The sequence below is a fragment of the Microcaecilia unicolor genome, chromosome 4, assembly GCF_901765095.1.
Source record: "Microcaecilia unicolor chromosome 4, aMicUni1.1, whole genome shotgun sequence".
Classification (NCBI taxonomy): Eukaryota; Metazoa; Chordata; class Amphibia; order Gymnophiona; family Siphonopidae; genus Microcaecilia; species Microcaecilia unicolor.
This window is the reverse complement of record NC_044034.1, coordinates 341,326,150-341,341,855: the sequence shown is the minus strand read 5'-3', so window position 1 is coordinate 341,341,855 and position 15,706 is coordinate 341,326,150. Positions and strand designations below refer to the sequence as shown.

The 15,706-nt window shown below is 40.4% G+C and overlaps 1 protein-coding gene across 4 annotated transcripts in view; it reads left to right on the top strand.

Annotated features, from left to right (window-relative positions):
* Positions 1–15,706, top strand: part of SYNJ1 (synaptojanin 1) — a 176,652-nt gene that overhangs the window by 131,221 nt on the left and 29,725 nt on the right. For 3 of the 4 annotated variants that reach the window (XM_030202152.1, XM_030202153.1, XM_030202151.1), the window contains exons 23-24: positions 1,756–1,971; positions 2,476–2,616. In XM_030202152.1, the coding sequence (XP_030058012.1) occupies positions 1,756–1,971; positions 2,476–2,616 (357 nt within the window). Of the gene's footprint in view, positions 1–1,755; positions 1,972–2,475; positions 2,617–13,423; positions 13,463–15,706 lie in introns of all 4 variants that reach the window. The other variant, XM_030202155.1, reaches the window with a different exon arrangement.

The window sequence follows — 15,706 nt, the reverse complement described above, 5'->3', positions numbered from 1 at the left end:
AAATAATTCCTGTAAAAGACAATAATATGGCAAATATTGATTCTCAGATAAAACTGCTTCTTTGGACCAATGGTAAAATGTCTATGATTCAAAAGAGAGAATATCAGCAGCAGTTAAAACCAGCATAAAACCAAAATCAAAAATGTAAATTGCCTAGTGCTATAAAAATGCCTGCAGTGGTGAAAAGTTTCCTAGTCTAAAAAAATAATAAAAACCCACTTAGAAAAACCGTGACGTGTTACTGTACTACTAATAAAATTGGACCGCTATAAAAGAACTACAATTGGAAAACACAGTCCTGATGGTGGAAGGATTATAAAAATTCAACGTAATGCTGCCGGTGTGTGATATTGCTTATATGATATATATCAAAAATGTAAAATAGTGCTGACCTTAGCGTTATGTGATTATTTTTTTTTTGTTACATTTGTACCCCATGCTTTCCCACTCATGGCAGGCTCAATGCGGTGGGCAATGGAGGGTTAAGTGACTTGCCCAGAGTCACAAGGAGCTGCCTGTGCCGGGAATCAAACTCAGTTCCTCAGTTCCCCAGGACCAAAGTCCACCACCCTAACCACTAGGCCACTCCTCCACTTCACATGTAATCTTTTAAAAAAAATACCAACATAATAATGCTAATTCTGGCTGTGTCGTGTTATGATATTGCTTGTAATATGAATAGTTGAGCATCATAATGTGTAATCTATATGTGAAAAATGTAATGTGTATATGGAAAAAGACACTACTGTATTACTTATGTCTCCACCACATTCACTAGTAGATTGTTCCATGCATCCATCATTCTTTCTGTGAAGATAGAGATCCTAGGGAGGCCAATTTTAAGAACTATTTTTCCATATAAATCAATGCTTTACGTACAGAAATAGATGTTTATAAAATTGCACATCTGATATGTACATATACATACGTACATTCTGAAATTATTCAGCTTGTACACGCATAACTTTATCCAAATTGAAGATTTGTGCATGGCCAAGCAGCAGGTGTAAGTACATAAATTCCCTGGGATTATTTTCAAACTTTTTGTGTTTGAAAATTTGCCAGTACTCTCACAGGTAAAAAAGTAAGCACATACTATTTACATATGTACTTAAAGAATGATTCCTTGTGTTATCGTCAGTCTAACTCCTTTTGACCTCAATACCACAATCTACATAGTGCTAGACTTCTGTGTATTATTTATATCTCTGAAGTATTTTAAGTGCCTCTGTCGTATTTCACCTCTTCCTCCAAGTTGAGAGTTTAAAACAAAAAAAGCTGGAAGTTACTGTCCTGTGGCGGTTCAGCGATACAATATCACTTGCTAACAGACTGTGACATATTCAGTAAAAACACAGCTACTATGAATTTAATCACTGCAAAAGTAGCAAATATAGGGAAAAATATAAACCTATCATTATCATCTGCTTTAGGTCACCTTTCATTGACATCTGCTTTGAAAGAAATTTTTTCACATTAACAAAAACAATCACTAATGTATTTATACTTTATTATTTGTTAAACTCTAGCTATATACGAAACTTATGATACAGTGGAAACAGTTAAATCTTCATATAGTATTACATACAGCTGCAAAAGGAAATTGTGGTCTGTTATGTGTGTCAGGGTTCTGGTGACATCATAAACATTGAAGATTTCTTTTCCTAGTTTACTGTGATGTCACCAGAGCCACCCAGAATACTTACAGCCCTTACCTTACCTAGATTCTCACTGGCTCTCCATTGATTTTGGCAGGGGAGGTTGATGACTATAGTGCGGAACTTGAAGAAATTCTTCCTCAGCATCTACAGCCATCTTCATGTTCTGGTCCTGGAACTTCTCCAAGCTCTTCACCTCGGTCCAGTCCCTGTCCATCTCCCACAATGTCAGACGTACCTCCACCTTCCCTCCCAGTAAGGCCAAGTCGAGCTCCAGCTAGAACTCCAGGACCTCCTGTGTCATCTCCCCAAAGTATGCACTGTCATGTTTGAAAACTATGTGACACTAGTTTCTAAGCAATACAAAGGAAAACAGAAAATTCATGGTGTTTGTCTTACTGGGCATCTAAAAAGAAATCGGTTTTGTTTTCCTAGAGTGTTTATTAAAATATGCCTACATGTGCCTCAAACTTTTCTTTTCTGGAGATATGTTTTGCTTATGATGTGCTTCTCCTTTTCCTTAGTAAAAATGTAATACATTCCAGAATTATTATTTTTAATGTGTTTGAAAGTCAAGTATAGTATCTTTTTAGTTACAATCTGTTTTTCTTTTAGAATAATGTAAAATTAACATGTACATTGTTCTGTATAATTTACTAAAGGTAGGCTGTCTTGTATTTCATCCACATGTTTTCCTTACAGTTTGGGTTATGGGATGGTTCCATCCAAATTTGAGCAGCCTAGTTTCTGTATTGAACTCAAAGAAGAGGTTGCCAGAGATTTAATGATTGTAAATGTTCTTTGATCCATTTATTAGGTTCTCCAGTTGATTTTCCACCTGTCACATTACAGAAGGAGTCTCTTCAGATGAGCTTAGAACCGAAGCGCCCTCCACCTCCTCGTCCAACTATTCCCCCTGCACGTCCTTCTCCCCCACAAAGACCACCCCCTCCATCAGGTAATTATCAGCAGGTGGCTGAACAGCAGGGCAGCTACATTATTTTTTTTTGTCCTATTGTAGCTACAAAGCAGCAAGTTACACAGTACTGGAAATGTGCTGTGCCCCAGTCTTCATTCGGTGATATTGTAAAATTTTGGGGGTTTTTTTTATACAAAGCAACAAAATTCATATCTTATCACAACAGGTAAAGTAAATGTCTTTTACTTCAAAATCAGATAAGTTAACAGATTGTCCTAAGACGCCATCACATTTAACTGCATATATATGGTTGGCATAATGGCAAATTGCTTACCATTGTTTAAGTGTGAATGACTATAACCTGCACAGAGTGGTAGGTGTGGCTTTGGCCACCTTGTTGGGAAGAGTGGATAGACCGTGTAGATCTTTATCTGCCAATATTTACTGTGTTGTGTTAATTTTCACACCCCTTGGAAATTCTTTGCTAGCTACACAGACCACAGTGCTGTGGAACATTTCTCTTGGAATTAATACAGCAAATTTGTGCTCAATCTAGTAGATTACAATGGCCTCCTATGTTACTTCTGCTTGCTCCTTAGTTCCTTTTTGGTTTGATTTTGCTTTGCATAATGCATATGCATTCCTTTATAGTATAATTGTGTACTTTAAGTATTTGACAAATGGCAAAATAAACTCCAACATACTTGCCCTACAATAAAACCTGGACTTTCATACCTTGCTCTTTAATGAGCAGTGTTTTAGTCACTGTGGCAGAACCGCAGTGGACACTGGAAACCCTAACAACAGATTGTTACCAGGTTTCAGCAGTAGGTCGCCAAAGGAACTCTAAATTGAGCATGATTTACTGCCATTGTTTTTGTTTCATAAATATTTAAATAAATATATAAAGTTGCTATTTAGTACTGTGAAATGTTGACAATCTGCTCTGTATGATGTAATAACACCTGGAAGCTGTTTTAATAACCATCAGGATGGAAGAATTTTATTTGTATTATCAAGTGGATATCTTTGTGTTTTGATTATACAGTACTTTTCCACACTCTTAAATAGAAGTAATTAAGGGCTAGATGCACTAAACCTTAACGACCCTCTAACAACCCTTTAACGAAGGAAATTCCTAACCGTTGCATGCATTAAAGGCCTTTTTTCCTACGAAGCAAGCAGCTAACAAAAACGGAATGCAAAGGAGAAACTACCATAGAAATGTGGACAATTCGGAATGCACTAACCATACCGATGATTGCTACGAATCATTTACCGTCAGAAATTTTACGTGTGCTCAGACCTGTCGTTAAGGCCCCCTGCACCATAAAAATCCAAGCCAGCATGTTTAAAAAGAAAAGTGAGATACAAACACAAACACGTGGCTCTTCGCTTTCCCCTGCATCATTACAAAACAAAACATACTGCTTCTCCCTGCAGCTTAAAAATCCTGTCTCTCCCCTTCTCCAACAGCTTTGAAAATTAACACTCTATCCCCTAAAGCCAATTTTCCCAGTACTGTAAACAAACTGCAAAGAGGTCTTTTGTTACAAAAGGGGATTTACGAGGGGGGTCGTTCTTTTTAGAGTTATCTTCAACTGCACTCTTCTGCTAGATCAGACAGCTAAAAGGCTTGCAGGTCGGGATCCCCCCTCGCACGCCCCAGTCTGACCTAAGCAACCTACGTAGGTTTAATACGTTTGTGGCTGCTTTGCGCTTGCTTAAGGAGCAAATTAACGACGGGGATAACGTACGCTTGATACATTGTACTTTTCAATACCGCACCGAACATTTCTGAGCTGTTTTTTTTTGTGCATTCTTCGTTGTTTCAAATTCGTTAAGCACTTTTGCGATTTAGATTTTTTAACGTTTGGTTGATGCATCTAGCCCTAAGTGTTTATTTTGCTGGTTAAGCTTATCTACTTGATCTTAAAATAAAAAAAAAAACAACCTTTGGGCTCCTTTTACAAAGCAGCACTACCAATTAGCTTGCACTGAATGCGAGGAAGCCCATGGGAATTAAATGGGTGGCTTCGCATTCAGTGTGCTGCTAATTGGTAGTGCTGCTTTGTGAAAGGAGCCTTTTAACAAGTATTCTACCTTTTTATGTTTCTGATGCTATGTACATGTGAATTTCTTTGATTTGTAGTTAACATGATCTGTTGAAATGTTTAAGGAAAAATTGTGCTGCCAACCTTAGTTTGTTCTTTGACTGTTTGTATTCCCATTTGTTGGTGTACTTTGATTTGTTTCTTCTGTTCCAGCAGGAAGCTGTTAAAATTTAGGAAATGATACATTCCTGAGCGTCAATACCAGGCCAGCACAGAACCTGTGGGTTATATCTGTCAACCAACAGATGGAGAAAGAGAAATAAAGTAGTTCTGTGGGCACTATGCAAGCTTAGACTGCTCAGTATTTCTCTGTCTCCAGCGAATGGTGGTGAGCAGACCATGCAGCTTCTGGTTATTGAGGCAGCTCATGACCCAGTTGGAGAACTGGGCTTCAATTGAGCAGAGGGTTTTCTTGTGGACTGGTTCCTGACACAGCTTCTGACCTAGTTGGAGAATTGAGCATCAGTTAAGCAGAGGGGTACCTCATTTGAGGTTTTAAGCTTCGTTATATAATAAAGGAAAAAAGACCTGTTGTAGCAGCTGAGGAGAATTTGGGCTTTTTTTTTTTCTCTGAACAAGATTTTGCCTAGTTAGTTCAGTCTGCTGTTATCACTCAAGTAGACTACTGTAATATTCTTTATTTTGGTCTTCTGGGTTGGAGTTTGCATCTGGTTCAAAATGTGGCAGTGAGGGTTTTGAGATGAATGGGAGTGCAGGAACAGGAAGCTTTGCATTGGCTCCTGGTGGTTAAGAGAATCCAGTTTGACTTCAGGTATTTTAATGATAATCAATACCAGCTTGGTGTCTGATTACTTTCTTAGGGCCTGCAAAGAGGCAATTAATTGTTTGTCCCGTAATAAAAATGTACTCTCAGTCCTTTGATCTTGGGTAATTATTGACAGTCTCAGTATGACTTTTCTTTCTAAAATATTGGAGAGGGTGGTTCTGTTACAACTGAGAGATCATCTAGATTGAATGTATTGTTATCTGTTTCAGTTTGGATTCTGAGAACATCATAGTACAGAAACTTGTCCTGTTCCTTTACAGAATAGATTTAGCAAATCTTTGGAAGCAGAGAACGTTGTCACTTGGTGTCCTTGGACCTAGCCTCAGTATTTGGTTTGGTCAGTCATAAACATCTATTTGGGAGCTTGTCAGGGTTAGGTTTTAAGGATGCTGTAGGGCCCTTTTACTAAAATACATTTAACAGCTAACATGAATAGCACACGATAACTGTTACTGCACAAGTGTAGAATCTGTTACTACAGTGCTACGATGGTGTGCACTAATTCATGCGTTAACTGCATGTTGTGTTAGAAGGTAAGAACTACATACTGTTAGTGTATGGTACTTAACTCATGCTGTAACTTGTGATTTAGCACACGTTTATTTAACTATCACATCAATATAGAGAAACCGCTTTTTTCAGTTTTGGCTGAAACCAAAACTGCCACCGAAACAGCCTGAAAGCTTTCAGCCGATACCAAAACTGCAGCTGAAACTCATTACCTGGTTTCAGCTGAAACCAAAAACTCAAGCTTGGTTGTGTGAATGTGAATCAGTAAGGGCTGCCGGGGGATTGTTAGAGCTTAAGATCTTTTTCCCTCTGCTTAAACACACAGTATCCAAGCCAGAATATAATAAATTAAATAAATAAAGACCGTATTTTTTGCCTCCAAGCAAAATAGTCTCCACATACATGGACCACAGCTAATGAAATCTGAAACTAAAAACCATGGTGCTTTTACAGTGGCTTGACTTTTCACCACACCAGGAGCGACAACTGATGTCATAACTCCACAGAGAGGCTAATTCCTAAAGAGCTTATCCCAAATTTACAGACTTAAATTCTTGCTAAAATTTTGTATCAAAAGCATTTATTTGGCGCACTCTATTTACCATGTAACTGCATTACTAGCAAATGCTGAACAAAAGAAAAAAGACTACAGAGAGTAGCCCCTGCACCCCAGAACTACCTTACAATTTCTGGTGGTCTAGTAGTGTAATCAGGACAGGAGTGATGTCCCAGTCACTCAGTCATTTTGAGAGCAGAACCAGTATGGGCAAGAGTAACCGAGGATTGCTCCTGCCCTATGAATGGAAGCACTTGGGGAATCTAGCAGGAGGAGTAACTCCTTTTGAGGGGGGGAGGGAGGAAATGAGACACAGTACAAATTTTCAGCTTCCACAAATAAAACACATGGTCATTTTCAACCAAAAACATGGCTGAGGATTAAAATAACCTTTTGGCCGAAACTAAGACCAGGTAGAAAAGAATTTAGGCCAGTTTTAGTGCCATAACTGAAATTTGGTTGTCCTCTACCTCAAGAGGAGGTGCTAAGAAACTCTGTGCTAATTGCAGCCTTGTTTAAAGTGCATTCATGAACGTTTCAGTATGGTAGTTACAGAGCTCATGCTGGACACACCCCTAACAATTACCACACAGCCTTTGCATTTATTACTTGGTAATTTTTGCTGTTAAGGCCCATTAAGTGCAAAACCTTAAAGTCTAGTAAAAAGGACCCTGTATTTAGTTGGTTCTCTTCCTATTTGATTGGGAGATCAGTCAGAGTCTATTAATTTTTACTACTACTACTATAAATCAGTTCTATAGCAAAATTATATTTCTATCAGTTTTCTTTCTTTTCATTTTGTTCTCTGGGTTGTGGTGTTAGCCCCTATTTTGTTTTGGGGTTTTTTTCTCAGCCCTTTGGTAGCATTGATACTGTCACAGGGGGGTTACTCCTTTTTTTTTTTTTTTCTTTTCAGGTGACATTGTTTTTTCTTGTTCCTGTTTGAGTGCGCATAATAGCTGTTTTTTAAATGCACTGCAGTGTCCTAAAATTGTACCCAGAAAAAAATGCCATGTAGTTACTAGTTGAAGCAATATTCTGACATTGTCACCTTTGATTGCAAGACACCTTTATCTAATTCTTTACTAATACTGGGAGTTATTGTTGATGCAGATCTTACAGTGGTTTTATGGGTTACTTCTGTGGTTAAGGCTCGTTTCTTTGCATTGCAGCAGATTAGAGTTATTAGATCATTTTTGAACAAAGCAGCATTGGTAAATTTGATTCATACATTGGTTATCAGCCATATGGATTACTGCTAAGCTTTGTATAAGGCTTTATATAATATAGCAATTGCAGTGTGTTCAGAATATGACAGGACGATTCATTCCACAAAAGGATTTGATCATGTTATACAGTATGCCAGTGCCGTAGCGAGGGCGGCTGACACCCGGGGTGGGTCGCCGCTGCGCACCCCCCCCCTCCCCCGGAGCGCATTCTTACCACTGGCGTAGGATAGGGGAAGGGTGGGAGGGCCGCTCCGCCCCGAGTGCACGTCGCTGGGAGCTGCGTCATCTCCGCTGGTTCCCTGCTCTCTCTGCCCCGGAACAGGAAGTAACCTGTTCCGGGGCAGAGAGAGCAGGGAACCAGCAGAGCTGGCACCCCCACCCCCCACCAGCGGTGTGCACCCGGGGCGGACCGCCCCACCGCCCCCCCTCCTTCCTATGCCACTGCAGTATGCCATTGTTTGTAGAAAATCAGTGGCTGATAGATGCAAGTTTAAAATCTTAGTTCTGGTTTATGAGATTATATTTTCAAAAGATAGTCAATCCTTAAATGTAACTAATTATATATTGGATGCTTAAGGACCAAGTCACTTCAATATCTTTGATTTTTATTTTTACTTTTTTAATTGTCATTTTAATTTTAAGGGGTGTGAAAGAGAGTTCATTATAGGCTGTGCCTACAGCCGAGCATAGCGTTCAGTGAGTCCAACCGCAAGACACTGCTCACTTTAAAGCTCTGTACATCATGTGAATGGACACAAAATAGCAATGAAGTTGGAAAGCTAAGTTTTGCTTCTGTCTTTTTCTTCATTTTCCGGTGCAAAGTACATTGTTATATCATTAAAGTTTAAAGAGTGATCATATTAAGACCTCTGGGATAATATTGTCCCTGGGGAGTGTCAAGGGTCAGGACTTTATATGGATGCCTATAGACAATATTTATATTTTTAGGAGATTAATCACATTCTAGATTTTTGTGAGACACTAAATTTAAGTTACACTCACTGGGAGTAGTATTAAGGGCTTGAACTTAGAGAGTGAGCCGTGTCTTGTGGTTTGACTTTAGATAGACTGACTCTATCAACCCATGGCGCAGGCATTTGTCACCAAAATGCAGCCTGTGTCGGGTCCAGTAATGAGCTCTTGACTATCCCATGCTTGAATGACCCTTGGTGCTTCTTTTGTATTTATAACTTATGTGCCTGTCCTTCAGAAGAGTAGGTAATACCACCTGGAGTGGCAACTCCAGGATGGCCAACAGTGAAAAAATATACACGAACCCAGTATGGCAACCAGGATAGAATTTATTAGTACATCAACCCAATATGCAGCCATGTTTCAACATCCGCCTGCATTATGAGTACTAAATCTTATCTTCCTATCCTTCAGAAGAGTAGGTATGGCCATAGTAGCCAGGTGCTGGCTCTGGTTGCACCATAAGGCAGAGGCTTGTGCTTCAAGGGTGTGCCTGAGCAAACTCCCATTCAAAGGAGGCTCGTCAGAGAGAATTTGGGAAAGTTGATTAAGGAGCTGGGGGAGATGGAGGTGCAAAGACTACTGAGCAATCTGAAATTGGTCAATGAGGTGCCAATTGACCTCGGGAGAGTGGAGCACCTAGGGCACTGACCTAGTCCTTGACTGGAGGTTCCAGGTTTTCCTTCTCCTAAGATGCCTAGAAGGTCAAAGTAAGATGTGCCTCATAGGTTCCCCACCACCCATGTGCTTCCCAGAAGTGGTAAGCTTAAGGAGTTCTATCCAGGAATAGACCTGAATAACTACAGACCAGAGGTGACCAAGGTGGGTCATGACCTAGACTTGGTTGTCTGAGTTCTTAGCAGCTTCTTGGATTTTCCTTGCTGGACAGTCTTCAGTAGTGTTGCAGTGGGAGGCTACTATGCAAAGTTTTCTGCAGAGATCGAGGTGATTAGAGATTCTCGTTGCTCCATCTACTTTGTGATGCCCAAGAAGGAAGGAGGGGCCCTTTCAACTTGTAGGGAAACAGGTGTTTCGAAGTACCCCACTTCTAGATGAAGACTCTGAACTCAGTCATTGCAGTGGTACATAGCAGGGACTGGAGGAGTCCAAGTGCTTGATAAACGCTTTGGAGCCATCCACCGTGCCTTGTTGGCCTATCTTTCCTGGATTCAGAGCGTGACAGTTTGAGTCATGTGTGATAACATGACCACAGTGACTTAAATCAACAAGCTGGGGGCACCAGAAATACACAAATGGTACTGGAGGTGAGGGTACTGTCTGAGTGGGCCAGTGAGCCTTCAAGCAGACTCAGCATAGACAGCATCCATCCAGACAGACTTTCTAATGTGGGTTACCTTAGATCCAAGGGATGGGAGCTCTGCTAAAGGGCCTTCTGGAGTATCTCCAGTAAATAATTCATCCTTCTTATAGCTCTCATGGCATCAGCTAGGAACTGCAAGATGTACAAGTTCTTCAGTCACAGGAAAGAGGAGGGTTGCAAAACTTGCCAACATGACCATAGAAAGTTTCTCTCCAAAATCCAGTGTAACCACACACCCAAATTTTTGACTATCCTCTTCTCAATGTAACACCATCAATGGGAGGGGTATAAGACAGTGGATTTCCCTGTCTTGAAGACCATATGTAGTGCATTTTTACAAGATTAAATTTTGTCTCTTTAAACCAACCAGATAAAGTAAATAAGCAACTGTTCAAAACTTTCAATATCTCGACGTGCACCTTTCCCACCTCTATCCAGAGTTGGATGTCATCTGCATATAGATAACAAGAAACTCCAGCTGCTTGTGTAATATCCACCACTGTTTGCAAATAGATGTTGAAAAATAGAGGATATCCCAGAACCCAGTGCTGCTTCTCCCCTATCCAATAATGTGGCTTCTTCGCTCTGCTTTCCTCCCCCCCCCCCCCCCCCCCATATCCACCAATGCCACTTCTCTGCTCCCCTCCCCCCCATATCCTCCAATGCCGCTTCTCTGCTCCCCTTCCCCCATATCCTCCAGTGCTTCTTCTCTGTTCCCCCCTCCCCTACATCCACCAATGCCGCTTCTCAGCTCCCCTCCCCCACTACATCCACCAATGCTGCTTCTTTCCCCTCCCCTACCACATCCACCATTGCCACTTCTCCGCTCTCTCCTTTCCATCACCCCCCCCCCCCACACACACACACACACAACAGTGCAGCCTCTTTCTCTTACCTCTTCTTCTCTTTCCCACTCCTTGTCAGGATCTCTGTTTGTTTCCCTCGCCTCTGTTTTCCACTGTTCTCCTTGTCTAGCATCTCTCACTGTCCTCCTCCCTCCACTCCCCTATCCCCCCCCCCAGTCTACCTTCAAACTTATCTTCTAGAAGTTGCTGCCTCCTCTGATGCAACTTGCTGTTTCCAGCAGGGTGGGATACATTAGAGGGAAGGCTCTGAAGCCAGCTGTAAGCAGTGTGTGAATCACTGTCACTGCTGGCAACTTCTAGAAGTACAGACGAGTTTGCAGGTAGATTGGGGGAGGGTGGGGGGAAGGTATAGATAGGGAGAAATAAGGGGATAGGGTTTGAGAGAGAAGGGAAGATGGGCGGATTTGGGGGGGGGAGGAGAATGAGAGATATTGCCGTTCCTAAAATTGTGCATGGTCCTCCTGATAACACCTCCAATCATATATTCAGGCAAAGGGGGACATCATGTTTGGATAGCCTTGTCTTCCTCCCACCCAAGTTAATGGTGCTTGGATATACCCTGCACCTCTGGAATGGTCTTGCAGGATGGGAGGGAAGATGACATGTGTATATACATATACGCGGACGATGTCACAATCCACATCCCGTTCAAAAGTAACCTAAACGAAATAACCAACGAGATCAACCAGAGCCTCCAAATCATGCACTCCTGGGCGGACTCATTCCAGTTAAAATTGAACGCAGAAAAAACTCAATGTCTAGTTCTCACCTCCCAATACAATACAAACAACTACCTTACCATAGCCACACCATACTGCACTCTCCCTATCTCAGAGAATCTGAAAATTCTTGGCGTCACCATTGATCGATTCCTCACACTCGATTCCCATGCGAAGAATACAACGAAAAAAATGTTCTACGCGATGTGGAAACTCAAGAGAATAAAACCTTTTTTCCCAAGAAACATCTTCCGCACCCTAGTACAATCATTAGTAATAAGTCACCTGGACTACTGTAACACTTTGTATGCAGGCTGTAAAGAACAGACCATTAAAAAAACTCCAAACAGCCCAAAACACCGCAGCCAGACTCATCTTTGGCAAAACTAAATTCAAAAGAGCAAAACCGCTAAGAGAGAGAGAAACTACACTGGCTACCACTCAAGGAACGAATCGAGTTCAAGATCTGCACAACTGTCCACAAAATCATCCATGCAGACGCCCCTCTCTATATGTTAAACCTAGTGAACCTACCACCTAGAAACGCCAAAAGATCGGCCCGCAAATTCCTCAATTTGAACTTCCCCAGCTGCAAAGGAATTAAATACAAACAGTCATACGCTACTACTTTTGAGTACAAAAGCACACAGATCTGGAACGCACTACCCATGGCCCTGAAAAAAATAGACAACCTAACCAGCTTTCGCAAATCTTTGAAAACTCATCTCTTCAAAAAAGTGTACTAAGGACATCCTCACTAACTATTCCCCAAATTACTCAGATGCATCTAAAACACCTCTTACAACACCTACCTAGCACCCACATCTAAATTACTTACCTTTGCTTATTATCGACTGTATCTAAGATCATGTAATGACTGCATCATAACACTCTGTAAGCCACATTGAGCCTGCAAAAAGGTGGGATAATGTGGGATACAAATGCAATAAATAAATATAGGCGTTAATGTCTTTTTCTTGAATCCTGCAAGATCAGTCCAGTGTCTGTCCAGGTAGTTGACAGCTGCTAATTTGGAGTTTTATTTACGTTTGTACAGGAGGGCAGGGCAGGAAGGACATAATAACTTGTGCAGGAATAGAAGGTCTGCCCTGAAATCTCCCTCAGTTGAAGAAGGGGACAAAAACTTGAATCAATTTTTTAAATTTTTTTTATAGGGCTATGATGTTTGGGGAGCCTGGTTTTCTTGCCCCCCCCCCCCCCCCCCCCCCCCGTTTTTTTTTTTTTTTTTTTTTAAGGAGAGTAGTTATGAGTTGTGTGATATTTTAGTCTTAGTTTACCTTTGACAGAAGTATACTCGTAGATGACTCGCTGTGATATACTACCAGGGCCATTCTAGACATGACTGGTCCCAGGACAGACACGAGGGAGTTCAATAGATTTTTCCCCCTGGTTCCGTTGAGCAAAGCATTGGGGGGAGGGAGGGAGATGTGCTTGGGGAAAGGGAGTGGGTTTCTTTTTCTTTATATGAGTAAAGAAACGATGATGAACAGGTTTTCCCTTTTCTGTACATATGTCTGCATAATTATGTTTAGTAAAGTACCGATACTATTCTATGGATTTATATTGTACATGTGCAATAAAAATTGTTGAAACTAAAAAAATAAGCTCACGGGCTTCTACTTACCTTTTATTGGCCTGACAGAATGATCTCAGTCTATACAGATTCCCAGGCTCCTAGAAAGTCTACACCGCTTCTGACTTTGCTATTTTTTCTTTCTGCTGCTGCTCCTCCTGTTCTCATGTGGTATAAGGGGCTAGAAGTCCAGCACCTGCCAGAAAAGAATTTGGAGGTAATGATTAACCTTGCTGTCACTCATAACAAATCACCAACTTCTGAATTGCATTGCATGCCCATTATCTGTCAGGCTTGATTCCCTGGAAAGCTTATAAAGAATACAGAAATAGATGTATCCTGAAAGTGCTTGCTTTGGTGCAGTATCTGGTATTGGGAAAGAAGAGCACGCCAAGTTCAGTAGGATGCCAACAGTGCTAAATTAAGGTTATTTTTGTTAGCGAGAGAACAAAACCTGTTCTGCAGCTAACGTCAGCAATAAAGGCCATATATTCCAGAACAATATGATTATCTGAAGCAGAAGCTTCAACTACTAAAACATAAATCTAGTATCTACTAATAATGCCACAATCCCAAGACCCATCCGAGCTATTAATAACTATTTACCGTTCAGGAAAATGTTAAAGTCCCATTTTTTCAAGCAAGTTTACCCTAATGGACCAGCTTAATTCCACCAGATCACCTACGATACTCCTGCTAAGACGTCGATGCTTTCTCTGTTATACTCAATCCTTCATCTTCATCCCTCCATCCTTTACCATTTCCCTCCCATTCTCCTTCCCTTCCACCTATCATATCCTTGTCTACCTTCCCTATTGTAGTTCATTACGTTCTTTTCACATGTCCTTTGTAATGCCTTTCATAATGTAAGTAGTTATGATCAACACAATTTATAATACTGTTCCTACATTTCCTTGTTTTTACTGTATTCTTTACCATGTAAGATGCTTTCTTTTACTATGTAAGTCGCACTGGACCTGCTGTATGTGGGGGAAAGAGCGGGGTACAAATGTAATAAAATAAACCCCAAAGAATAGCAAGATTCTGGAATCCTAAAGAGTGACAAGATTCCATGCAGAATCTCAAAGAGTAGCAACATTCCATGTAGAACCCCAAAGAATAGCAATATTCTGGAATCCTAAAGAGTGACAAGATTCCATGCAAAATCTCAAACAGTAGCAACATTCCATGTAGAATGTTATACTCAATCCCTCATCTTCTTCCCTCCATCCTTTACCATTTCCCTCCCATTCTCCTTCCCTTCCACCTATCATATCCTTGTCTACCTTCCCTATTCTAGTTCATTACGTTCTTTTCACATGTCCTTTGTAATGCCTTTCATAATGTAAGTAGTTATGATCATCACAATTTATAATACTGTTCCTACATTTCCTTATTTTTACTGCATTCTTTACCATGTAAGATGCTTTCTTTTACTATGTAAGCCGCACTGGACCTGCTGTATGTGGGAACGAGCGGGGTACAAATGAAATAAATAAATAACAATCGCCAGTGATCTGAGACTTTTTTCAGATCAGTCATTTTAAACTAAATTGTAGTCCTATATTTCACAGATGTTTCAGCTTGAATGAATGTTCTTCCGAATACAGACATGTTTGTTCAGTGGTTAGATGTATGCGCTCCTTAAAAACAAATCTATTTACTCAAGAGTCGTGGATGACAGTTATAACTTTCTTCAGACTAAGGAAAATAATAAATTTAACCCCCTGGACTCCTATCAGCAGAAGTGAATTATGATTATAAGCCAAAAACTATCAGATGGAAATTCACGGTAACAAATTTCAGAACCTATAGGTTACTCAGATCATCTGTGCTTCAATTTTGCAGTAAACACAGTGTCCTCCCTTTCAGGTGAGTGAGGAGGTCCAGTTTTAGAGGTTCTTTTTAACTCATCCTACTGAGATACAGCACTGTTCCAACAGGAAACATTGGGCAGAGCTATCTTAAATGTCTGAGAGATGCCTAATTAATGTAATGGGAAAAAAACCTGAAAATTTAAATAATGCTTCAGAATCTTAAGATTTGTAAATATTGCCAGTTTTTGAAATTATTTTATTTCATCCTGTGTTAGAGGCCAAAAATTTTTTGTTTTTTTTATTTAATGCAATCCATATTAGAACTTGTAGGCAGAATATCAGGTTTGATTAATATTCAAAATATGTAAAACAATTAAGTGCACTTAGTGCATATAGATATAAATTTCAAAGCAGCCACACAGGTGCAGGGTGTAGATATTTTGCACCCGAAGACTTTGTACATGTTCTCAGAAAGGATAAATACTACTACTATAAATCACTTCTATAGCGCTACCAGTCGTACACAGCGCTTTACAATTGAACATGAAGAAAGACAGTCCCTGCTCAAAAGAGCTTACAATCTAAATCAGGACAGACAGACAGGATCAGTAAGGATAAGGGAAGGACAGACAGAAGGACACATA